Here is a 27,969-nt window from a genome sequence, read left to right on the forward strand (position 1 = left end):
GGATAGCAGATCTTACGTCTGTCCTGAGGAAGCTGACGAAGAAGAGGAGGAGGTGTCGTCGTCGTCGTCTTCATCTTCTTCATCGTCGTCGGCTGCCGCCTCTTCCCCTTCGACTTCTAAGGCTTCACAGCCGAGGAAGAAGAAGGTTGCCTCCTCCCTCCTAAGAAGTCTCCCTCGGGAGCTTCTCGGGACCCGTCTCACCTCGGTGGGAAGGGTGGAGGGTTCCTTCCGCTGGTCCTCCTGCTCCTTCGGGAGCGGGGCCCGTCTCTTCTTCCGCAAGGAAGAAGACTACGGGGACCAGAGGGGTACCGGCTAACACCGGTACTTCTCGCCTGGTGTCAGTGGTTCTGCCACTGCATCAGGGTCCGTCTCGGCCTCTTCGTTGCGCAGGAGGTACCGAGTGTACGGTCGCTACCAGCGACCGTGTGCAGCCAGGAACCAGACCTCTGAGCCCGCCTCAGCGTCAGGTTCACGGCACGGGGCGGAAGACTGCGTGACAGCCCGCTCACGTGACTCTCACCAGGACCAGCTCTCGCTCTCGCGGCGACCAGCTGGCTACCCGGGATGACGTGACGGTACCACGACCGGCCACGGGCTGAGGCTGGGAAGAGGTCCCCCCGTTCGCTGGTGCCAGCCACGGCTGGAACCAGCGACGTGACGTGCCGTGAGGACAAGCACCGGTCTCACTGTGACAGTGGAGCCTGCAGGTCGCCTGACCGTTGCTCTCACAGAGAGCGATCGGATACGGCAACCAGCACCAGCCCTTCTGACACTCGAGAGTCGGGGCCGCTGTGCTCAGTCCAGCCGTTCTCCACAGCGAGACGGTTCGACCAGGCCTGCAGCTCGATCGCCACCGCGGGTTGACGATCGCCTGCAGCCCTCCAAGCCTGCTGGTTCTGCCAGCGAGCGAGGAAGGGAGCGTCAGGTCTGCCTCTTTTCCGTACCTTCAACCACCTCGGGTTACAACCGGGAGGAGCGAGGTATTGAGGAGTGATCGTGAGGGGTGCGCCCCTCATTGATCCCACCACGACGCCCTACGTGCCAGGCACGGTTTCTTGGGACCGGCCAGGACGTATGCCGCAAGTGGATGGAGAAGACCCGAGAGGGCTGTCGCTGTTCCCCCTTCTTAGGAGGAAGGTTCTCGGAATATGCTCTTGTTCGAAGGGCTTAACGGTCCTACTCTGCAAGATGCTGTGACTTCCGAGATCCAGAGGAATCTTTGCGAGGTTATGGCGCTGATTCGTCAGCACAACGACCTCGGGGAAGGATCGCCGCTCCCACCCAGCAGAGCCACGTCTCGGCTCGAGTCGTTTTGGGGCCCGAGAGGGAACCCAAATCGACGGTGGGTCTGCCGCGATCGGAGCTTGCCGACTGTGTTGAACAGGTAGTCTCTCGTCTCCGGACAAGAAGGCTCTCTCAGTTCTGGCTGGTCGAACAAGCTACTTCACCTCCTCTACTGCGACAGAGGCGTTTCTACGTGTCTTCGGACACCGTATTTGAATACCCCTTCGGTCCTCCTGAGAGGTTTCGACCTCGACGAGGACTGGAATGAGTCGGAGGACGGTATCGGCTCTCTCCTGTCAGGTGTCGATCAGCCCCACCCAGACGACGTTCACAGTGGCGGCAGACCCTTACCACAGTATGAGTTCGTAACCCTCCTCGGGAAAACGTTTTCTCCTGACAGATACGTTTTTCCGAGACTCTGAGAGGCCATCGCCGTAAGGCGATGGCTGCTCCTTTTCTTCTCCAACTGCTAGTTCCGCTGGGAAGGCGAGCCAGTATCCAATTCCTCCCCCCATTCCCTCTCTCCTTACGGCTACGAGGGAAAGGGGAGGGATCCTACAGAGATTTCTTTCTGTAAGATCCCACGTTAGGGGCTGCGCTTACCGTGACCTTCGGGTCCTACCTGACGTAAGCCCGGTCGTTGAGGAGGGATCCTGCCCCTTTCTCGATTTCTACGGGAATCGAGAGGTCCACCAGCCGATATCGTTTGACGAATTCGGTGGGGGGTTTCGCTGAGTGCTTAGAATTCTACGGAATTTCTAGCGCACTCAGAGTGGTTCGCGTTTTTACGATCTCCAAACACTTAGGCGAGACCACGGTCCAAAGTGAGCGAGAATCCCCGATAATTGTTACACGATAATCGGGAACTCGCTTATGCTCGAATTCCTGTAATTTCTAGCATTTGGAAGAAGACTGCTGCTGAAAGAAGAGTATCTCACAGTAGGCGATTAACCTGGAATAGAGAAGAACGGACTCTTCCAGTTTGGCTTGAACTATCGTCTTCGGTATTCTGTTCACCATTGAAGCTTTCCTTTGGGAAAGACTTCTCCTTCACTCTCTTGACTAGAAGAAACGAAGGCGGTCGATCTCCAATCCTTATTCTCATTTCTCGAGAGGAAAGAAATTTAGGATGGAGGTCGTGGTACAGAACCTACAAATATACTACGTATATTACCCTCGCGACATGATTCTTTTAACAGTTGAATTGTCCGGGGGTAGGCGCATACCGTAGTTACACTCTACGGTTTGTGACCGAGACGAATTGTATCTTAATGAACTGCAAACTCGGGGTTGCCTGCAACCCTCCCAGCAGTTATCAGTTTCGATTTTAGATACTTGGTATTGTCATGACAACACCAAATCAGCTTTTGTATTTACCGAAAATCCGTTTCGTTAAATAAATAATGCTCTAGCGTATTCTTTATGCTCGATGGTTCTAGCCGAAACGCATTCCTTCGTGGAATAATGGATTACCTGGCAACTCAGGATGACGAGTCACCGAGAGCTACTGCGTATTGAACTGCCTGATAGCAGCTCAGTATCAGCTAGGTCTCGGAGATGCACGGTCGGTTACGTCTCTCTCTCCCCTGGTTTGATTGACTACCGAACCGTATCTCTGCCCAACAATCATGGACTTAGGTCTCTGATTAACGGGTATTCTCGCAATAATGAAGGACCATCTACTGCTGTGACGCTCGATTTTCATCGCCTTCGACATTGCGAGAATTTTCAACAGAGATATCTCTTGGACTCTTTTCATCTTTCTGTTTACCGCACGGTAACAGAAGTCTGTACTAGTCTCCCGCTGCATCGCACCGCGATAATGCGAATGATTTTTGCAGACATATGAGTTTGTCTTCAAAAATATCTCGTATTCGTAGGTGTGCAATTATTCATTGCTCGCCCCCACCGAATTAACAGATGTGTCAGAAGACATTGCCTACTCTCCGACCTGACAGCTCTACTTCCAAATGTTCAGCCCATGAGAAGCAGTTCTTCAGCAGTATTTCCCTTTCCCCTGGTCTTCATTACTGGAAAGCGCTCCGCTTTTATTGCAACTACGATCCTCACCGGACAGCAATGAATAGCGGTTAGCGTTCTCAGTCTTTGTAGCACAGGTTCAGAATCTTGAGAATCCTTCTCTCGGTTCAGCTGTGAAGACGTAGGTTGCTTTTTCTGTACACCTTCGTCTTCAACGACACATAGTGTTGTTTCTCCTTAGCTGAGAATCAACTATACTATGAGATATCTTGCCATCAGGGACCTCGGTCTCTAGAAGGCAATTGACTTTCGCCTGTTGGGCACATGCCTTAAGAGAATCATCACCTCGCCTTCTGGCATCGGTGACGAACAAATTATTTGTTTAGTCTCTTGGCAAAACCCTTTTAAGGCGAAGGTCACGTGACTTGCTCGGCGCTTGGACAACTTGCCTCCATACCGAACGCAGTCAGTCGGCAGCTGTCAGAGCGCCCAAGTCAGTTACGAACTTCGCTGTGGACTTAGTTCGGTTGTTCCATAACAGTCTTTTCTTCGTCCTAACGGCTTGTCACAGTACCCATACCATCGACACCCACCATTGAGTGTCGGTGTCCTATCCACTACCGAGAAGGAAACTTCACTGCATGGGGATAGGAGAATGTGAGACACTTCGCTGCAGACGAATAGACCAGTATGGGTACAGGACATCACCGAAGTCGAGAAGAGGGATAGGTCATACGACCATTCCCTTCTTTTCCTCTGAGGTAATTGCATGACTTTTCCTGCTAAGTCAAGCATCCAGGGGATGGGGATTCGTGACGCTCGATTTCGTACCGACTTCGTAGCGAAGACTCGGAACCCTTCGGTTCCTGACGATCGGTTAGAGTCCTTCACAATCCCCTCCCTAATGGACTTCACCGCCTTCGATGCGAAGGAGATGCTGCTTTGTCCTGTGAAAGCGCGACCGCGCTTTCTGAAGAAACTCGACATCCCAGGCCGAGTGTTGAAGACTCTTCGTCAGCACCAAGATGACCTAGAAGTACACTCCCTCGAGTTATACAAGAACTTCTCCGTGGCGCAGGTACTGAAGGCAGGGGTCTAGTACAACCAGACCACTGGCACCTCCTTCTACCTTTTGGATTTTGCCCACAGGTCCTTGGATCGTTTTCCTTGGGACCCGTGGTGGCTGCTCAACACGTTGTTTAGCTAACCCAGACCCTAGCAGGCTGAACAGCATCGAGTCCTGGTGTGACTGTAAGAATAGATAAGTGAATGAGAGAGTGACTGGCTTCTCTTCCTATCTTTTTCTCCCCCTCTACCTGTGGGTAGAGGGATACGGTCATCACCTTGCTGGATAAGGACGAGATGCCGGTGAGCTACTCGACAGAGCCCCATCCTATCCCTTTCACTAGGGATGGGGGCGAATATCCACCACTTCCTCCTACAAGGGGGGGGGGAGTGGATGCCAACAAGAGACAAAGCATAACTTTATGTTGCCTCTTGCAAATAGGAACTTGTTCTTGTTTGCTGGTACGAAGAGATACGCTTGACTCTCTCTTAGTACTTGGTCCAGAGGTCTGACCATTGATCCTGCGGTGCACACCCCGATCAATCGGACAGAGGCTTGGATCCCTCCCTCGCTCTTACGACCAGGGAGGCATTCCAAGGTTGGGCGAACACCAGTCTGTTCACAAAAGACTCAGATTCCTCCCACCAAGAAGTGAGTCTTCCTATTGTAAAAGGACCGAAGGTTTGTATGCCGTGTCGGAACAAATGACAATTTGTCCAAAATTGCATTTTTCCTAACTATACAAACCTGAGGTCCTTTTACACATAGTCCCACCTCATGCCACCCCTCACTCTGCAGTTTTTGCTTGGGCCAAAAGCAAAAGTGATTTGTTTACCTCCCAGTCGCGTGCGCGCACCTGTCGGACAAGCAGTTAACTACCGAACCCCTTGTTCGAAAGCTTACGACCTATCCAGCTGCCGCTAGTACCTTCCTATTGTAAAAGGACCTCAGGTTTGTATAGTTAGGAAAAATGCAATTTTGGACAAATTGTCATATTTGTATAAAAATTTATGCAAAATAAAAAAAAATGCACATTAAAACTATTGTAGTATTTTGTCTTCTCTTTTCACACTTTACATTAGTTTATCTTTTATTTACTTTGACTAATTCAAAGAATCTGCAGTTAAAAGGAAATATGTATCAAACATTGCATCATGTTTCCCAGCTAGCCAGGATATTTTGCGGGTGGGGAGTGAGAGAGGATTAAGAGAGAAGACAAAGAAGATAGATATCTGTAAGCAACAGTAATTGTAGGAGAGGTATAAGCAAAGATGAGAATGCCTGTAAGAACGTAGGAAGAACTTCATTTGAATACTGTACCTCTATATAAAGATAAAGGGCAATTTCTGTTTGTCTGTTCACTATGCACACCCAGACTATGAAAGCTAGGGCTACCAAATTTTTACCTTAGACTCCCCCCTAGGAAGGTTTTAGTCAAAATCCAAATTTTGAGAGCAGTTTCTAAGGAGGTCGTAACCCTCTTTTTCATACCCCGTCATTTTTTACAACTTAAAGAGTTGACAGCTAGGGCTACCAAATTTTCATTATAGACTCCCCTTCCCTCTTGGAAGGTTTTAGTTAAAATCCACAATTTGAGAGCCATTTCTAAGGGGGGCCTTAACCCCTCATTTTCATACTGCCTCATTTTTACAACTTCGTTATACACGCCCAGTTTTTGGGGAAGTCATGATGAACTTAGATTTTTTAATTATATGTTGAATTTGTGTAAGATGAAAATTTTTTTTTCGTTTAGTTTATAATAATTCCAGAATTTTTTTTTTAAGTTTCATTTTTTAATAATTCCATTGTGCTAAGTTTGATGGAAAAACTAAATCATTGTGTGTGGTCATAAATATTTGCATCAGATTCCTCAAGTATTCCTAATCTGATTAGTGTTGAAACTGAAATAACTTCACTTTAAATAATTCATTGGTTATTATTAGTTTGATGTATATAAAAACTTATTTTAAAATGTGCATCTGAGAACCTGTCACAGCTCTCAGTTAACTAACATCATAAAAAGTCAAATTGCTCTTTACTGTCATTTTAAACTGGTAATGTGACTACGTATAGATTAGAGAGCTCACTTACTACGTGTCAATCAATTTCCACTAACTGTCAAAATCGATCAACCAACAGATTTTGAGTATTTTGCGTAGTAACAAAATATTCCTTTTGATTTACAGCATGGGAGGGCATGGTGCACTTATTTGTGCTCTCAAGAACCCTGGCCAGTACAGGTCTGTATCAGCATTTGCACCAATTTGCAACCCCATCAACTGCCCTTGGGGTGTGAAAGCTTTCACAGGATACCTTGGGGAGGACAAAGGAGCTTGGAAGGAGTACGATGCTTGCGAGTTGCTCAAGAAGTACAATGGGCCACCTTTAGAGATCTTAGTGGATCAGGTATGTGAAGTGATATTGTGAAATCATGGCATCTTAAAATGCCACCAGTCTGGGCAGTAATTGCATCTGATACACTTTCCTCGTTATTACAACTTTCAGTGTGGAAGGGATTTCAGCCAGACTCAATATAATGGTAGACCACTCAAGGGATTTCATATTATGTTGGCATAAGAGGTAGACCATCATGCATTGATGTACATGAAGGAGGATCATTTTTTTGGTTTTTTGTCAAGTGCGTGTTTTGAACTATTCCAATAATGACAACTCTAGGTTACAAATTTCAGTGATTGTTTCAATTTAGTAAAAGTTGGTCTGGTTTGTCTGTCACATTGAAACTTGTGATGTCAGCTGTTCCTACACAGTTTTACACTGGACTGTAAAACAGGAGTTGATATGGCAGGAAGGAAAAAAACCCAAAAAACTGTAGCAGCGACCTGGAAGAAACGGAGAGATAGATTAGACTAGTAAATAAAAATGTCCTATTACTATATACAATGAAGCCTTGCAATAGGTACACAAGATCTGCTGCAGAAACAGGGCTCGCACAAGGATAGTAGCGCCTCAGTGGCGTGGTTGGTATGGTGCTGGCATGCCACCTCGGTGACTACGAGTTCAATTCTCAGACATTCCAGCGAAGGGTGAAAGATGTGTATTTCTGGTAATAGAAGTTCACTCTCGACGTGGTTCGGAAGTCATGTAAAGCCGTTGGTCCCGTTGCTGAATAACCACTGGTTCCATGCATCGTAAAAACACCTTACAAACAAACACAAAGATAGTGGAGAATTAAAATATGTGACATATATTAGGCCAGTCTACGGGGAGTAGATCCTATTCCAGACAAGGAACGGCAAAGAAATGGTGTCCAGAGGGTGGAGGCGCTAAGATTTTAAAGATAGGGATGGTTTGAACATATAATGAGGAATGTTTGGTCAGAAGGGCATTAGGTAATTTAGTAGGCCTAAGACCTGTAGGAAGACTTAATAAAACATGAACAAAGGGGGGGGCTACATCCCATCAGTCTTAAATAATTATCCTGCCAGTCTTTTGCTTGCTGTTACTTGCTCTTAAATAAAGGAATGGTGGTATTACTCCATACTGATAGGCCCAAGGCTCACACACATCAACAATTATTCGGCTCCTCTCGCCTCATCTTTAAGATTTCAGAAATTGTCTGGTTGGTTTGATACTGAAAATTAAGACATTATGATCAATGGGTTTGTATGAAAAATTTTTATTTTTATTTTATAAATATAGCTTGATTTTCCCAATATAGTTTTTTTTATAAGTTTTTTTAAATTGTCAAAGCTATGAAATATTATTATTATTATTTTTTTTAATTTGACATTTAAAGCAGCTATGAAATATCTATTTGAAAATTTGGTGTGATTGGGTCCAACTACCTTGGAATTTAAATATTTATAGGGTCCTACCACATTAGAATTTAAATTTACTACTTAAAATACATAGCTCATGGTTTTCTTTGCAGGGGAAGGCCGACTCTTTTTTGACCCAGGGGCAGCTGTTGCCAGACAACCTGGTTAGTGCCTGCGCTGCTGGAGGTGTACCTGTCATTATGAGGATGCAGGAAGACTATGACCATTCCTACTACTTCATCAGTACATACATGGGAGATCACTTTGATCACCATGCAAAGTTCTTGAAGAATTAGTTCATAAGGTTTATGCTTTCAATTTTCTACAGTTATGATTGATAAGGAATTGTCATGCTATAACCTGCGCTGCTTTCTTAAGTCTAAAGTTTAAAGTAATTCCAACTACTTTGTAATAAAATTACAAAACCAAAAAGTGTCTCCTGATTTAATTAATTTCCCTTATTAGTTTGCTACCATTTACTCTGATAATTACCTTTAAAAAGCTGTAAAGTGAGAGAGAAACAATACTTGTATCAAGAAATATAATTTTACTTTTATCAAGAAATATAATTTTAGTGTTATAAAAGAAAATCATCCTAGGTCAATATGCCAAAACAGAATGCTTTTCAAACATCACAGTTCTCAAAAGGTTAATACTTGAACTTCTTAACAGTAAATACAATAACAAATTTACAATGGATTTTATGTCAGTTAAAGTTCAGTTTCTTCCATAATTTTTTCTGGTTTCATTCAAACTTTTCTCTTTTTCTTCACACAAAAAATGGCAAAATGCATCTGGCTCTTAACAGTATTTTTCCTTTAAATTTGATTTTTAAGAGAGATTTGTTCAGTGAACTTGCATTCACAAGTACAGGATGGTGATTAACAAGTGTTAAAACAGCCAAACAAGAGACATATTTCAGGAATAAAAAAAAGAAAAAAAAAGCTGAAACAGTTTCATCACAACACCCTAAATAGGACAACAATGTTAACTTGGATAAAGAAGTGAAATCACATCTACAAGAACACACTATATAAGATACATTATTAATAAAGTAGATCAATGAGAAATATGTAGAAGTTAACATTAGAGGGAGAAAATGCTCAAAATTAATGGACAAATAATGAAATCAATTACATGGCTGTAAGAAACTTAAAGTTAAGAATAGACTTACATGACAGAAAACATTTGCAGTGGAAGGTGTAGATAAGTGTACGTATGTATGTAATGTCAAGATTAAAAAACAGTTAAGACCGAACCCAAAGTAACTACCAATTGGGATGAAGTTAACTTAAATAGCATGAAAAAAGGTTTTAATACCTATAAATAACTAGAAAAAAGGTAAAAACTGCATTCACAGACATTCCTTGTTCCTTTTAGGAAGTCCTTTATCAGAACTAGTAATGATTTATCCTTAAGTTCCAAAAGAAGTCAGAGACCTCATCTTGCAGAATACAAAATAAAGGAACATAATATATATATATAAATCTCATAAAACAACAAATAAGTCCAATAATAATGTTTGAGCATATAAGACTCCTGTACCAAACTAAAACAATCTGTACAAACATTTTAGAACACCCAATATATAAGGCACCTTTGGCAGCCAAGAACAGTATACCGCCAGCTTTCATTCAAGTTCATGCATCCTTCTGATCTAATATAGGTTCTATACCACTTCAGTTCTCTGGTAAAATCATATACAGTAAAAAATTAAAATGACACGTACAGGAGTAATTTTTCTAACCCTTATGAAATCTGAACATTACCTCTTGTTAGCTAAAAAAATAAATATCCTCTCAAAACATTTCAGTAGCTTTTCTTTGATATTAGATAACAAAATAGTACCTTAACCATCCTAAACTTCAAAAGTTAAATGGGAAACCAACTTTAAATATTCATGCAGTTTGTAGAGAAGTTGAATCCATACTACCATTACCTTCCGATACCTTTGAATCCTTCAGATTTGTACTTGAGGCTGAAGTTAAGAGTGTGTTTACACGCACTGGCTTTTGCTGTTTAAGATACCTTTTCCGTCCGAGTCCTCTTTGCCAGGAATTATACCTCTGTTTCCTTTTGCCAAAGCCCTTCCGATAACGTTCATTCTTTCTACAGAGCCTTGGCCCAACATTCTCATTTTTTGATGTGCCAATGAATGTAAAGGCATTAATTTGATCCTCTGTGGAAATTATGGAATCTGTTGGCGTATCATCGAATGGAGTTGGAACTGAAGAGTTGTTAGGGGTCCTCCTCCTATGAGAATCTGACAGAACACTGCTATGAGACAGAGAACACGTCTGACTTGTGGTACCGTGGAATCTAGAAGGTTGGATCACGGAAGATCTAATGGAATTTGAATGAAAATTATTAAAGGAAATGGAGTTGAGTTTAGAAGGTTGGATAATGGAAAATCTTGAGTTACATAATCCACTAGTATCTAGATCTAACTGGGCTGGAGGAATTACTGCTGGAAACTTTACTGCTGGGAGCGAAACTGGACCCTGGGTGGTAGTCGTAAATAATGAGGGGACAATTTGAGATGAGCACCAGGTGGTAGAACTCCCAGAGACTGATGTTCTTGATGACTGATGGTATGTCTCTTCATCCATAACTTCCATGGACTTAGCAGTGTATATTACTTGCAGTGCCCCTGTCAAGAAAAAAAGGACGGTCAATATTCCAAATACATTAATAAGTTCCCCAATACAAACAATCTTTTAAATATATGCTAATACACGTACTTTGAATTAACTTACTTTTCATGGATGTATGCACTTCCATGCCATCATATATAATGACTATCAAACACTTAGGATCAAAAGGTTTCAACAACAACTACATGAGTTTATAATTTCCACATTCTACCCTCTAAAATCTGGACCATCTTTTATCACCTAACTACAACAGCAAACACTTTGTCAGAAATAAAGCTCAATAACAACACTTTCACTCAAAATACAAATGACCATCAAGTTACCATGCTTTGGAAAGCAAAATGTCTTCGTCAGGATGGTTGCCATATTAATGGTACCAGTCCAATATGATCACTATCACTGCACACAGACGGTTAATACATTCATAGTACTATTAATTAAGTACTATGAAGATAACATGATCCACCTACACTTTACACGTAGGTCACCTATGTTCTCACAAACCACCTCATCTTTCCCTAAAGCACCAGCAATTTCATTAGAGAATTTATTTTAGCATCATTCTGTAAGTATGTTAGTGCTGTTTGTTACCTAATATTTATACAGATTTGTAAGTCCTCCATCCACAATATAAGCACTATGCCACAAAAAAACATACCTTTTTCAGTGCAAACTGTTATGCAAATACATTTCACCGGACTAAATGGCAGTTTGGATAAAACTGCACAGTCTGCGGTAGAATGTGTGAAGTAAAGAATGAAAGCTCTCTACATAGTGTAAAGCAGAGAATGGATTTACTGATGTGGAGAGAAGTGGGGAAAGGAAGGGGTACCACTGTAGTCAAGAGCTCACGTCATTGGTGTGTGATGATGGTACTGGTCCTTCAAAAGCTTAAGAAGGAAAGGGGAGGCAATCTGCTCAGTGTTGAAATATCTGACTGTAATTAATATCATTCTCATTAGAAGCAGTGCTGCATGAAGTGTGCCTGCAGCAAGTTGTGGTTCTACAGAATGACATGAAAAATGCTTGATGTATTGTTTTCTTGGCCTCTGTGCAATCTGAATACGTAGGGTAAAACTATGGGAAGAAGAGTCACTATTGGATGATTGGTAGTTCATGGTGTAAAAGTGTGGAGGGTGATTGCAGAATATGATGATCCTGAATATGAAAAACATACCTCTATATCTGTAGGTATGCTGTATGAAGCCTAGGAAGAGGTGTGGTGTAACAGCAGTCACAACCTGCACAAGAGCAACATGAACCTCTGCACTTTGAGACATTATCTGCACCCTATTAAGGGGAAGCAGAGCTATTATATGTCAGCATGAATGAAGGCTGCAAGGTTCTGGGTCACACAACATGTCTTCTGAGAGGTATTCACTTATTTGTTTGTTTGTATGGTGTTTTTACGTTGCATGGAACCAGTGGTTATTCAGCAATGGGACCAACGGCTTTACGTGACTTCCGAACCACGTCGAGAGTCCGAACCACGTCGAGAGTGAACTTCTATCACCAGAAATACCCATCTCTCACTCCTCAATGGAATGGCCGAGAATCGAACCCGCGACCACCGAGGTGAGAAGCAAACACCAAACTAACCACGCCACTGAGGCGCTAGGTAGGTATTCACTTAAGGCCTTAATAATTTGCTCCAAGCAAAATCACTTGATCCATGAAGCTTCTGTCACTAGTTTGGCTTTTCCCAAATTCATCAGTGTAAACAATGGCTCTCTGTGTTGTAAAAAAGAAAGAAAGAAAAAAAACAGCCCAGATACCTAATCCTGAAAGGTTTCCAAGAACTTTCAAGAACAAACATGACTACTGCATGAACTATGGAGTAATTGAGGATTATTTTCAAAATACTAGGGTCAGAGTGGGTTGGCAAAGGCTAAAGGCCACAAAATCCTGTTGGGGATGTCAAGAAAGAGAAAAAGTAGTCAAGGTTTGGAAGCAAATAATATTTCTCTATGATTTATGGTACCCTAGGTCAGATTAGGTGGATGGATGAGACGGGGTTTGACAGAAGCAGAAAAATACTGCCACCCCTTCTTCTGACCACCACAGTCTTGACCTGACTAAGTCGCCCAGACACACTCTTCAACCTCTCACTGATGCGGCTGAAATCAAAGTGAGGTCTGGGTTCACCATTCCTATGGATATACCTGCCAGGAATCTTCAACAGTTTTTCCATCTCTCAAAGATTTACTGGGACAAAGATTAAAAAAAGAGTCTAGAGGAGACTTCCTGTCCCAAATCTCTTCCTCATATAGAACTGAATTGCTCGCCTCCTGAGTCTTGCTATTTTCAGAAATTCTTCAGTGAGGCCATGTGTCCCAACATATCAAGTCACTGCCTCTTAGGAAGCTTCCTTTACAGCTGAAATTCTTCAAGAAAAAACAAGAAGTCTATTTGTCTCTACGGCAGAAAAGCTTGAAAATTGCAAGAGCCTACTATCATTCCCAGACAGAGAATGGATTGATGAGTCGACTGATGAGTCAGGAAGGTGTACTGAAAATCATAAAGCCCAGTGACTGAGCCAGTTGAAGCAACAGATCCTTGGCTCTCAAAATCTTGCTGAAAGAGTGGGCCAACATGAGCCAGAGTGGGCCAACATGAGCCAGTTGTCTAAGTAGAGAACTATTTTTGTTCCTAAAAGATGACGCCACCTCCCACTGGGTGACAAAATCCTTGTATAAATACTTGAGGAGCTGTACACAGTCCAAAAAAACCATCTTGTTGATACACTCTCTCTGCAAATAGAAATTGCAGGAACTTGCATTAACAGAAGGTGCCAATGTCCAGAAGCTTATGGCACTACAAAAAAAAGTTTGTTGCAAAATCCCAGGGAACTAACCAACACTTGTTCTATTGCACTCTTTTCTAACCAAACAAAACTTGTTTTTGAAGAACAAGATACTTCTGCTGGCAAGGATAAGAGGGGAAACTAGAAAACACAACCCTCCCTCAGTACCTCCACCACCTAGGTTCTGCTCCTAAGTCCTCCAAACAAGCCAGAAGACCTGCAATCAGCCTCCCACTGGAACCTGGGGAATGGGTCCTTAAAAGGTTGTAGCAATTGAAAAAGTCCTGTGAAAAAGGAGGGAGACTTTTAATAGTATGGCCAGAAGGAAGAGAAGAGGCAGACCTTTCACTCCTGATTTGAAAGACTAAGAAATTCTCTACTATCATGCACCAGTATATCCTCCCTTCTAGCCTTACGAAGGGCTGTTGTCACACTCCCTAGGCTTGAGTAGAGAAGCGGTGATTGTATTGAGCGAAGTATTGAGCGAAAGTTCAGGAAAAGATAAAATATTCAACAGCTCTGAAGTGCCACTGGGCACCCCAGAAAACAGGGAAGGGGGAGAGATGTACCAGCAACACCTGACAGGCCCACCTCATATGAAACAGTCTCGACAGACGTAGCGCCACTTACAGAAGATAAAGCTTTGGATAGTAAAACAGCTAGGAATGTATCTAACCTAGGGTCAGCTGAAGATTCCATATTATTGATAGAATTGGAAAGGGAAACATTAAGAGAGGTGGAATGAATGGACTTACCGATAGTTGAAGAAAATGGATGTAAAGACTGAACCGGTGCATTTTAAGGAGGAAGATAAATGATAAACAAGGATTTAGATTGAGACGTAGAAGTAAGAGAGATTAGTTCAACAACTGATTGAGTTAACATAACACAATTAGAACGACACACTACAGACATCATTTTCTGATAACACTGTCTGTACCTATACTTTTAATAATGCAAGTGCTATCATCATCAAACCTAGATACTTATGATGTTGAAGTTGAGATGATAAGGTTTGTGTTTACCAAAAATGATTCTTTGGTTACATTAAAATGATCCTTTGGTGACCTCACTAAACAGGTTTCAGAACAAGGGAGGACACAGAACCACATTGCCCCAAGAACCAACCCAAAAATACTTATTATGTTCTGACTTAAATACATATACTACATATTTGCTTTTACAATCTATCTGCTTCCTTTCTCTTCTGTGTCCAAGAAACTTGCATAGAGTTCTTTGACCAATCGCTACATTCCTAATATCCTTTTCTAAGATCACACTAAGGCCTCTACGACCAGTTCAATAGTGTGTCTATCTAATTAAACATTAAACATCCTACAAAAAGTACAATATCATGAAAACAGCTATCCACCAAACCTGTGAAATATGTAGTACTGACAACCACCCACAGCTGTGGCATGAAGAAATCCGACAAGAGCAAAAACATTCAAAACATACCTGGTGGAGAACAGGTGAACTAGACAGTCATCCCAGTTTTCAAAGATCTAGTTATCTTTAACAGTAGGCAAACTCATCCCAAATAAAAATGCTCTGATGACAGATTTCCTGCCCAGTTTAAGGAGGGTCAAAGACAGCCAGCTAAAATGTGTGGGACTGGCACAATATGTTTGAGCTGTTTCCAGCTAAAGCAAAGAGAAGGGGTCAGTCTATGCATGGGTCATGCTCAGTGCACACCTCTGGTACATTGTGCATTTTTTTTTTTTGCCTTTTTGGAAGTCTAGAATAGATTAATCTGATTCCCATCATGTACCAGGGAGTATGTGTCAGATGACACCGTGCTTCTAACTCAAATAGGCAGGGAACATAACACATCCCCTTTTATCTGAAACATTCACTGTCACTTGGAAGATTTGTGTAAACTACTACAGCCTTTTGTAGCAATAAGTAACTGCAGTTTTGTCAATGATTTTTGGGAACTAGCGTGGAATTTTTTGGAATGGGGGGGGGATGGGGGGAGTGAAGAGGAGAGAGAGAGAGAGAGAGAAAAAAAAAGTTAAATACTAGGCTACATCCTGACCTACAATAATTTTGCACAACATATCCCTAATTTGCTTAAAGGGTCTGTGTATCACAGGGTACAGCTTCCTCGCCATTGCAAGAGGTTGAGACCGGCTTACCTGTGACACTTTGATGATATAAGTAAATCTAACTGTATACAAGAATTCCAAACTTTCATTGTCTGTCTTGAAACATGAAAAACCAGTTAGTTTTTTTTATACCAAAACACTTCCATCAGCACCAACTTTAGTTCTAGCACCATTAGAATGAATGTTTAAAACATACTTCATTGGTCGCTGAGTAATTCGCAGGGGATATGTACCAGAGCCCCACACGAATAGATAGAATCCACGAAAAGTTGGAACCCCTATACAAACGCTGAAAATGGCCTATTTTGGTAGGTAAAACTCAAGAAAAACCCACTTCAAATTTTCATACCTGGTTTTTCTACTAGTTTTATCACAAAATGGGCATTTTATGATGAAATAGATAAAAAAAAAAAACAGGAATTGCTGGATATTTCTCATAGAAAAATACAACAAATGGGCGAATTTCTTGCGAATAATGAGTAGATATGGTCCTGAGAGAAATCTGCGTATCTGTGAGTCCGTGAATCCGGAGGGGGGTCCCACTGTATACAAAAGACAGTAAACACCTCAATAAACAGTATACGTATCTGTGATGTATATTAGTACAATCTTTGTATTGAGCATATTAAGGAGAATTAAGAGTGCAGCATAAAAACTCTAATACCAAGCTGTGGTATTAAACTAATAATCAAAGAAAAACACTGTAAGATGTCACAAAGCAATGCAGTATCATACGAGGCTAACTTCAACTGTACCAGGGAGCATGTATCAAAATTGGCACCGTCTTCTAACTCAAATAGGTAGGGAACATAACTCAGCCCTTTCTATCTGAAACATTCACTGTCACTTGGAAGATTTGAGTAAACTCTACTACAGTCCTCCATGACCCTTATTGTATGCATAAGATTCCAGGCTTCGAAAGTTTGTCTCTATACTTGAAAAAAGGCAGCTGGATAATCTCACATTATGCTTGGGAACACCAGTCACCACCCGCTGGAGATCCAAGGGTACCTCAAATGAGGTAAAGAATGGAATGGAATATAAGATTTAGGCCGAGAGGCTACACTGGGACCTATGAGGTCATTTGGAATCAAAAAGGGAATTGAAAACCCTGCGATTGCACAATGAATCGAATGTTAGGAGATGATGGAGGAAAGTACAACGAAAGAAAGAGAATATTAACTGAAAGGGGCCATAGCTAGTGGCCAAAGGACCGCCGCAAAACAACCTCAAGTAATGCCTACAGTGCACGGCGTTAAATGCACTGATAGCCCCACCTCCCTATGGAGCCAGAGGCAAGGATAAAATTTTACCTTAAATCATTATCGAAATCTGAATTTTCAAATATAACTCCATATGTTTTAACGTGTGAATGTTTCTGATATTCATTTCTTTAACAAATGACGCAACTAACCTAACCTAATCTAACGTAGGGTAACCGTGTTCTTGCCCTAGTGCATGGCATTGTGCGGTCAGTAGGCCACCTGCGAATGGAAAAATATCAGAAAACATTCGGAGTGTGCATTAAAACATTTGAATATGCTAAATTCAATTCCAAAATTTTAATTTCAATTCCAAAAATTTTAGTTTCCAATTCCAATATTTGAATTTCAATCCCAAAATTTTTAGGTATTTCAATTCCAAAATTTTAATTTCTATTCCAAAATTTTAATTTCATATCCAAAATGTTAATTTCAATTCCAAAATGTGAATTTCAATTCCAAAATTGTAATTTTAATCCCAAAATTATAATTTCAATTCCAAAATTTTTACTTCAATCCCAAACTTTCAGTCTCAATCCCAAAACTATAATTTCAATCCCAAAACCTTTAATTTCAATTCCAAAATATTTATAATGGCCTAAATTAAAATCTTGCCAAGCAAGCATCACCATGTCGAGATAGGTTAGGCCTACTTTTGTCAACAGTTTACTATATAGCCTAGCCTATAGGCCTAAGCCACATTTATCTAAAGGTTAACCCTAAGGTTCCCTGTTAGGTTTAGGATGTAGCCCAAATCTGAATTCGAAACTGACCCGCCCACCCTCTCTTTAGACCCGTAATATTGCCACATAGAGGTCATTTCCTTTTTCTCTCTAGCCATCGCTAGGCTTAGGCCTATAGGCCTAATTATTACAAATATGAATGGTATAGTTTCTATAATTGTTTTTACCTGATTTTTATATATATTTTATATTTAAAAACAATTATAATGAAAATAGTTTGTTCGCATAAGCCCATAACGTACTCAAAAAATAGGTTTAATAGGCCTAGGTGAACAGTTTAGAACCCTACTACGATCTATAGGCCTGGAATTAGTTTATTATTACTTAAATGACCTTAAAGGATCCTCAAAATATCCATCGAAATAAAGATATAAGAATATTTTTCAAAAATATAAAGAAAATATTCACCTCCAACAAGACAGACGTAACCAACAAATCACTCACCACACCGATTGTTAACTATACGTAGTTTCTTACCACGTCGTTAAAAGAAACAACATGTAATAAATATTCTTCTGTATACAGACAGTAAAAAAACCCTTCTTTCTAAATAAATAAAATTAATATACGGTTCCAAATGAGGGAAATAATCACCAAACTAGATTGGTAGATAGTTTCTAATAACATCATTAAAAAACAATATTTAATCAATATTACTCTGTATAAAGACAGTGAAAATAACCTTCTACACAAATAAAATTAATATACGCTTCCAAATGAAGGAAATAATAACCAAAATAAAGAAAATAATTACCTTCGAAAAGACAGACGGACTAGATTGGTATAGTTTCTTATCACGTTGTTATAACATCGTTAAAAAAACTATTTTACAATATTCTCCCGTATAAAGACAGTAAAAATACCTTTGAATAAATAAAATTAAAATACGCTTCCAAATGAAGGAAATAACCACCAAAATAGAGATATAGTCACCTAATTTATGGACGGGAGACGTATATTAGTCTATGGCACCGGAGGAGGACACAGACTGAACCATAAGTTTTATCTCTGGCCTGAGTGACATGGTAGTGCCATTTCGCCATAGATTTTTCAAATAAAAATTTCATTTTGAATAATATCTCTACTATTAATAAGTTCTCGGTGCCATTTACAAAAAATAAACAAGCATTAATTAGATTTTTTTTTTTTTTTTTTAGCTGAAACCGAGATGTATAACTAATCCTCTTTCTAGACCGTGTTCTTATGTCTCTCTCGTAAATTGACGAGAAATTGCCGTTTTAATAGTTGATTTTATTTATAAAACGAGAGAGAGAGAGAGAGAGAGAGAGAGAGAGAGAGAGAGAGAGAGAGTCTTTCTCTCGATTTGTTGCTTTCAGAAGAGTAGACTTTTTTTTTATTTTTTAGCTACAACATTGCTTCGTTCGACATATGACTAAGAAAGCGAAATAATAATAATAAGTTAATTCTCTCTCTCTCTCTCTCTCTCTCTCTCTCTCTCTCTCTCTCTCTCTTCTCTCTCTCTCTCTCTCTCTCTCTCTCAGAGCACTTTTTGCTTATCAGCGCAGAAATGGTTCTCGTGGAGGTCATCAGAGAGAGCCAGGCCACGAGTCGTGGTGTGTGTATATGTGTTTGTCACGTCGTCTTGTTTATTGAATCAGCGGAATTTAGGCAGAGTTTTCGTCTTGCTGTCATAATGATTATTCGACAAATTTTTTCTTTGCAACTTTTAGCTTGGATCGTCCTAATGCTCTGTAATTTTTTTTGGAACATTACTGTACGTGCATGTGTATCTGTCACGCTTACGAGGCAAATGACATCGTTGAAGAAATCTGTCAATAATTAGGAATTAACGCAGAAGAAGAAGAAGAAGAAGAAGAAGAAGAAGAAGAAGAAGAAAAGATTGACTATGTGTGGACTAGGCGAAGCGTAGTGCTATCATTTTCTATTTCGACGTTTATATACTATACTTCTAATTTGCCAAGATAAAAAACGAATGATTAAATTATTTGCTTTATAGTTTATTTATAGCTAATTGTCATGTCTTCTTCTTTTCAGAAGCCTTCTTGCGTTATGCGCATTACAAAACCAAGCAGTCCCTGAACATAATGGTCATCATGATTCCAGACATGTTTATATATATATATATGATATATATATATATATATATATATATATATATATATAATATCATATATATATATATATATATATATATATATATATATATATATATATATATTATATATATATATATATATATATTATAATATATATATATATATATATATATATATATATATATAATATATATATATATATATATATATATATATATACAAGCAGAGCCGTCAGTCATCTGCTTTTATTATCGTCTCAGTGCAAAAAAAATTAAAGCTCTTTGTTAGGATTCACTGTTATTTTAGCTTAAAGAACTTTATATAAATCAGCTTCTAAAATTGAGCACATCGTACTATGCCTTTCGCGTATACACAGACAAAAGGGACACAGAATTCCCAGAAGACTTGAGGTTATAGTTTAATAAAAAGGTTAATAAAAGGCAGATTCGTATTTGGGCTTCCATTCGTATTTGGGCAGCCCCATCTGCTCTGTAACAAACAATAACCAGAGTTATATAACTCTAGGATCTACAATATAAAAAAGAATATTTGTAGTAGCACTCTCTACAGATTCCAGGAGGTTATCCACGTAGACTTATCTCCAAATATATTTGCATCAACACTTCACTGGATTTATTTCACCATTATAAACATCATTAGAAAATTGAAGTCACAATGATATAAAAGTAAATATATGCTCTTTCAAGTTTGTAACTTAGTAAGACGTGCATTTTTTAAAAGAATAAATGACATGGCTTTCGTAAGCTTTTCCAGGTATCTGTAAGGCTAGATACCTTTTGTCTGACAGTCGAGGCTGTGGTATACAAACAGATATGGCCTCAATAAAACAGGTTTAATTAACAAGAATACCCTGATAATATCCTGATTATTTGTCTACCTATAAGGCTAAAAGTTCTTTCCAGCATAATGCTGCTTATCTGATTAGGCCTATTCATCCCAGATGATTAGATTGACAAGGAATGTGGATGTAAGTAGATACCTGAAGCTTATCCATATACTTTGAAAGACTTGAGACGCAGGATATTCCCAGTAGGGTGGTATAATGCTTACAGTGTGCACTGTAAGCATTATTTGAGGTTCATTGCAACGACCCTAGAGCTACCATAGCTGCAACCATTCTCATAACTTTTACTGTACCTCTCGTCAAATTCTCTTCCATCTAACTTTCGTCAACCATCTCTTAATAGATGTCCCATAGTGCAAATGCAATGTTGTCCTCCCGTTACACCTATCAGACCTTTTTACCCCCAATTTTACCTTTCAGCGCTGAATGACCTCACCGCAGGTAGGTCCCAGCGCTTGTTTTGGCTTCTGGCCTAAATCTGACATTCCAGTCCCAAACTTCAGATAATCCAGGAAGTACCCTAATTTGCATATTGGAATAAAGTTCCCCTTTGGGTTCTGCAGTTCCACATTTTCTATAAAATATACTAACTCTATCTTTATTCATGAGAATCAATAATATCCCTCTCTCAGAGGCAGGCTCAGGGTTGGCAGTGCGGTAGCAATTTAACCCCTTGTGCAGACGAAGGAATTTTGATAAGTGAACAGCTAAAACTCTGTAATATATATATATATATATATATATATATATATATAGATATATATATATATATACATATAATGATTATAACTTACACAATTGGTTTATGCATTGCTACGATCACTAACTGGACCTCACTGAAACTGGATGCTATCTGGTGGAGATATCTATTCAGGAGGAGTTACAAAGCTTTCCAGTACTAGCATTTTGCATTATCAAGTGTATCAGTGTATACATAAAGTACTTGGACGCTTATAATGCGTCTGTGAAAAGAATCCCTTGATTTGGGGAGAATTCTGCCTGAGAAAATGGAATAACAAAAACAGGGCCGAGTTACAACTGTGATATTTAAACAGGTCATTTTATTTCCCAATACGTGAATGATGGCTGTCTGACGAGGAAGCAGTGTGATGCAATGAGGTGACAAGACCTTCGCTACGTCAGTAAAATCAATGAATGTTATCCCCACTTTGCTTCAGATCCACTGAAGCACAGAAGGTCAGTTGTCTGATTCAGTCGTGTGTGTTGTGTGTGTGTGTGTGAAACCACGAAGGACTGTCACTTGTAAGAAAGTATATACCGAATCAAGGTTCATAATTCGGGAAGAAGTTCATTAGTTTCCGCGTTCTGTGTCATTGCCTCTTCTAGACTGGCATCATTGCTCTCTCTCTCTCTCTCTCTCTCTCTCTGTGAGTCTTGGTGGACCACTTCTCCAAACACCGACCTGACACATTGTGGCTTAATTTTGTTGCTTAGTGATACTTAGCAAAGGAACATTGCCACAAATAGTGACATCAAGTTAAAAGATATTACTAGCATTGTTAGACAGAAGGGGCAGGGCAGAAATGCCCAGTTGGACATAACGAGCAACAACAGGCGAACAGAGTAGTAGTTATATCTGGGGAGGCATTATACTTGTGATACCCAGTAATGATATATCATGAAAAATGACATTACTGTAGTATCTGTAGCAGAAGGATCCTTTCACAACACCAAGTAATAAAAAAGGGCCGTTGCTATAGTAGATTCACATCAACCGTGCATTTGATGGCTAGGCCAGTCCCTTACGACGCTCCTAATTGGCTGTTGATAAGCCAATCACAGGGCTGGAAACTCTCCCCAGTCTCTCTCTCGAGAGTTCACATGGGTAGGATCTATGTTCCACTTATTCTGAGGGATACGTCTTTCAAAAAGTATCCCTCAGGAGAGGTGGAGCATACATCCTGCCTATGTGAACTTTCTCGAGAGAGACTGAGAGTTTCCAGCACTATGACTGGCTTATCAACAGCCAATTAGGAGCGTCGTAAGGGACTGGCCTAGACATCAAATGCACGGTTAATGTGAATCTACTATAGTAATACACACACAAACAGATAGTATTGAAAATATAAAGTCCTATTCCCTTTTTCATAATGGTACACTGCTGACATCTATTGGTAGCCCTGAGAAACCTTGGAGTACATGGCTGTGAAGAAACATATTTTTTTTTCTTCATGAAGACCACATATAATTGTGGTGTTATCAAATGTGATAAATGTAATAAAAAAATGTATTTCCTTTCTAATATTTATGGTTGACTAGGAAGCGTTTGGGATTAAATCAAGAGTTTTCAAGGAACACGTGAATTTCGTCCTGGTAACACTTCTCGTTCTGGTAACACTTCTCGTTGGTGGAGGGGATGCAAGATTGCCAACAACGAAACCCTGTACCTGTTGTCAAGGACAAATTACTGAACCTTCTTTGCACGAAGAGAAAACGGGAAAAATAACTTATGTTTGTTTAGTTTCTTCGGTTTGAAAAATAGCGAATGATGAGACACATTGTCTAAAATGATTCTTTAGTTACGAATTTTCAACGGTTGGCATTCATGATTCTCCAATGGCATATTTGGAGATTTTTCCAGATTTTTCCAAGAAAAAACTCATCTTCCAGTAATAGTAAGCTCAAAATATGAGTTTGCTTTCAGAGTATTTTTTGAGTTCCAAAAAAATTAGAAAAACGAAAGAAAATATCTTGTTTAAATCCGACCGGTGTTTGTAATCACAACAGACAATCTTAGAATACTTGAGATGATGCAAAAAGGCGTGAAATACTACTACAAACATCAATCATTAAAAGTCCAGACGCACTACTTTCTAACAAATGTAATTTTCTAATATTGTACAAGAATCCCAACCCATATCTTCAAACAATAAAAATCTCTTAAACTCAGTCGCCATTGGTTATTCTGATTCCAGTTTGGACTGACATATTTACTGCACCTTCTTTCTTTTAGATGTGGATATAGAGCTTATCATCTACCCCTGATAACAATATATCCTTGGAGGAAAGTTAGATCATTGCTTTCATGCGAAAAGGGACGAGAAAAAAGTCGCTTTTAACTTAGTGAACTGGTTTAAATTTAAAAGTCTTCTTAGGCTATCAGTTTTGCAAAGACTTCTTTCTCATGACTGCCTATGACAAAGGAAAATTTGCATATAGGCAATTATATTTACTTACAATGAAATTCTTAACAGGTCGGGCTGACAGCTAGCAACCAGGGTTTGTTTGGAATTATTTGATAAGGGAGAGACTTATAAGAATCGCTGTGTTGATGGTCTGTGCCTCACTACCCCCTCCCCAGACTTCACCTGCAGCCAGTGATACCAACTTTAAAATCAATTTTTATTGCCTATGTGTCATTTTTCGAGATTAAAACTTTTAGACTTCTAGCCTAACTTTTTTTACTGTTAAGTACACTCAGAAATTATGTGCATTTCTTTACAATAATATATAATACATCACGATTTTGTTGGTAATACTGGCTAGTTGTCCACCAATGATCCCCGTCCCGAAGTCATTTCAAGTATTACCAGAACTCAAGCGTCTAATTCCCATCGTATACTTTTTAATTACGCTTCTAAAATGATTTATTTTGATATTCACATCTAAATAAAACTTCTTTTTAATACAGTCATAGCATTCACTTTATATACCGTTTTGTTCTACGATGCTCTTGAAATAACCAAAATAGTATCTCGACTGATGTTTCTCACAGGTGCCAATAGATGGCGTCAGCTCACCCTTCTCCAGGATAAATAACTGGACTGGTCCAGCTCTGAGCAATGATTGTGTGGGTTTGTGTGTGTGTGTTTGTGTACACTTCCCTGTTGGCCCAGGTAATGCGTACTCGGAGAAAAATGATGACCACCTTGTTTGGAATCTATTCTACAAGTAGTTTTAATAACCAGTTTCCGAGCTTGAGAAAGACATACCACATGAATGATATTTTAGTATTTTTTCTCATAAATTGATGTTTTTCTTATTATTAAACATCTTTTTCTGATAAATTAATGTTTTTTTTAAAGATTTTTACAAAAAATTTTTATTTTGAAGGAATGTATTATGACCTAAATAGCTGACTTTACACGTTTATGATGTAATAGTCATTCACAAATACGGCCTGAGCTGAACTGGATCCCAACCTTGAAAAACAGCATGTTTGGATGATTCCATATTGATATTCGTTAGAAAATCCACAAATTTTCATTTTGACATGTAAAGTCAAAAACATTTTAGTGGATCATATTGCAACGTATTTCCACACGCTATTGAAAAGCCATTTCGGTCCTGTTTAAAATTGTACAATTTTTTTAATGGTAGTAACCTAAAATTCAGGGGCCACTGAATTGAAATTCAAACTGCCAAAGAATATCAAGGTTTTCATATCAATGAAGTAACAGAAGGGAATATGAAATGCAGAAGGAAGAGATATCAGTTATCAAAGACGAAAAATGAATGAACAAATTAATAAATAGATAGATAGAAAATGGGTTGTAAATTGTTGAAATAAAAGGAGATTTGTTTTGGTGTAGTAGTGCATTCCATCTCTGCTTGAACTTACGAGGTTTCAATTGTACGACATCCTCAGCAGGGAGGATGTTCCACAGTCCAACGGTGTGAGGAATAAAGCACATCTGGATATTCAGCAGAAATGCAACAACCTGTGGGACATACTAATGTATAGATAATTACCACAGACGTGGGTATAAATACATTCTTAAAAGTATGAGAGGGGCAGAGTAATGAGGTCACTGCTATAGCACTGAGGTAATTCCAGATATAAATATGCATACATATATATATATATATATATATATATATATATATATAGATATATATATATATATATATATATATATATATATATCTATATATATCTGGTATTACCTCAGTGCTATAGCAGTGACCTCATTACTCCAACCCTCTCATACTTTTAAGAATGTATTTATACCCACGTCTGTGGTAATTATCTATACATTAGTATGTCCCACAGGTTGTTGCATTTCTGCTGATATCCAGATGTGCTTTATTCCTCACACCGTTGGACTGTGGAACATCCTCCCTGCTGAGGATGTCGTACAATTGAAACCCTCGGTCAAGTTCAAGCAAGAGATGGAATGCACTACTACACCAAAACAAATCTCCTTTTATTTTAACAATTTGCAACCCATTATTTATCTATTTATCTATTAATTTGTTCATTCATTTTTCTTCTATATATATATATATATATATATATATATATATATATATATATAATATATATATATATATATCTATATATATATATATATATATATAGTCCATAAAGTCCCACCGATACTGTTACAAGTATTTATCGCTCTGAATGGTACCAGGACTTGATGGACACCCTGTATATATATTATATATATATAATATATATATATATATATATTATATATTAGATATATATATATATTATATATATAAAGTTAATATTCGTTCCCTCGCTCCAGACGAATGTCTGCATTTCAGTCTCTCGTTGCATGACTGCATTCTACGAGTTACCTGGTCGGGCAGGTAGCTCGCGCCTTAATTAGAGCGACCTTGGGTCTTATGCACTCTAGGAAAGATTGTGACCTGGGGTTGGGGCTGGGGTCACTGGGGGTGGGGGGGTGGGGGTGGGGGGTAGGTGGATAGGCGTGGCCGGGGAAGAGTCTCTGTTCGGTCTTCAGATGCTCTCTATTTCTAACGCGCACACAGCAGCAGGAACAGGGAGAGAGAGAGAGAGAGAGAGAGAGAGAGAGAGAGAGAAACACGTTTTTCTCTTTAACTTGTTTATAAATAAAAGGTCAGTGCAAGGAAGGATTAGTTGTACTGGTAAATAAAACAGAATATACGGTAACTAGGTCCAAACGAAACCGTAAAAATATATAACAAACAAACTCGTCAAACCATGGAAATATACAGACAGCGAGGAACGCAGAAGTATAGACACTGAAGAGCTTTTTTATCTGACATATCATATACTAAATGTAGCTAAAATAGGAGACGCTACCTCCTGAGAAACGTAGCTTCCACAATATATTTTCATATTATTCAGAAGATGCTCAATTCTCGCGGGACGAGCCCACCAAAGGGACCACTTACTTGAAATTCAAGCTTCCAAGGAATATCAAGGTGTTCATTTGAAAAAAGTAACAGAAGAGATCAGTTATTATAATAGAAAAAATGAACAAGTAAATAAATAGATAAAAATGTAAGTTAAATACCAAAACACAATAATTGCGGTGAAATTATTTAGGTTGTCAAACATTGCTCTACAAAAACAATATGCAATACCACATCGCTGAACAGATCCCAAGATTCGTAAGATGTTGGAATTCGAGCGTTTAAATTAACGCAGTTGCCACCAAAACTGACGAGAGACGTATGCAAAACAAGGCCTGATCCGACCTACAGCTTGCTTAGTATGCGTGCAAGGTTTTCCCTTCACGCATGAGTTGTTAACGTTATATTCCTAACTGTTAATGTGAATTAAAACGTGCTAAAGTCTACGGTCAAATAGAGCGTTGTTTCACCAACGGAAATTAAAATAAATAGGCTATATTTTATCAGAAATAATTGTTCTGTGCTGCTTACCTGCACATTATTTATATTTTCACATTTTCATTCTAATAAATAAATCACAAATACCCAATCCTAAAATTCATGTATCTTTAACTCAATGCGAAACACCTTTTTCAGGTATTTTTAGGCTTTTCCATAGACCTTTCCTATCACCCCAACAATAACAATAACAACAAAACATAGCGGTTGGCAGGCTTACTCCCCAAGTAAGCGAAAACATGAATATATGTATCCAGGGGTGAAACTGAAGACATATATCTTCGTAAACAGGACATAAGGGAAAAAATCCTATTTGAGAAAAGCATGCAACGAAAAGATAGGTTGGTGATATACAATTCAGATAAACTTCCAAATTCGGACCACGACAACATAACTTAGTCAGTCCCACGCTGACATTACCATCTATGCAAAGGAATGTATTATGTATACCTTGGTAGCTCAAAGATATCAACTTAAAAAAAAAAAAAAGTATCCAAATGAGGAGGGCTAGTTTTTACACTTCATAATGCAAGGAGAAGGTTACCAGTTTTTTATATATATAAAAAATGACCAATCGATGGCCCTCCCCCCCGATGTCTGGTTTTCTCAAAGCAATAATAATAATAATAATAATAATAATAATAGTAATAAAAGATAAATCAATGAGCTGTTCAAATTTTGCAATGGCAGCATCCAGGAAGTTGCACTGTTGCAAGATATAGTTTGAATTTTGAACTGCTACCTAAAAAAAAAATA

At 39.2% G+C, this 27,969-nt stretch overlaps 1 protein-coding gene and 1 long non-coding RNA gene across 3 annotated transcripts in view; one reads left to right on the forward strand and one right to left on the reverse strand.

Moving 5' to 3' along the window:
• The window catches only part of LOC135205841 (S-formylglutathione hydrolase-like), an 83,732-nt gene extending 75,190 nt beyond the window's left edge, over window positions 1–8,542 (forward strand). For both annotated transcript variants that reach the window (XM_064237095.1, XM_064237098.1), the window contains exons 7-8: window positions 6,517–6,736; window positions 8,223–8,542. In XM_064237095.1, coding sequence (XP_064093165.1) covers window positions 6,517–6,736; window positions 8,223–8,405 — 403 coding nt within the window. In that variant the 3' untranslated portion in view covers window positions 8,406–8,542. The remainder of the gene's footprint in view (window positions 1–6,516; window positions 6,737–8,222) is intronic.
• Window positions 8,543–8,636: 94 nt separating this feature from the next.
• Window positions 8,637–18,771, reverse strand: LOC135205842 (uncharacterized). The gene is made up of 2 exons (XR_010312622.1): window positions 18,613–18,771; window positions 8,637–10,759 (listed from the first exon to the last, which is right to left on the reverse strand). It is a non-coding gene; the product is annotated as an uncharacterized LOC135205842 (long non-coding RNA).
• Window positions 18,772–27,969: the final 9,198 nt, after the last annotated feature.

This window comes from Macrobrachium nipponense, chromosome 24 (genome assembly GCF_015104395.2).
Source record: "Macrobrachium nipponense isolate FS-2020 chromosome 24, ASM1510439v2, whole genome shotgun sequence".
Taxonomy (NCBI): domain Eukaryota; kingdom Metazoa; phylum Arthropoda; class Malacostraca; order Decapoda; family Palaemonidae; genus Macrobrachium; species Macrobrachium nipponense.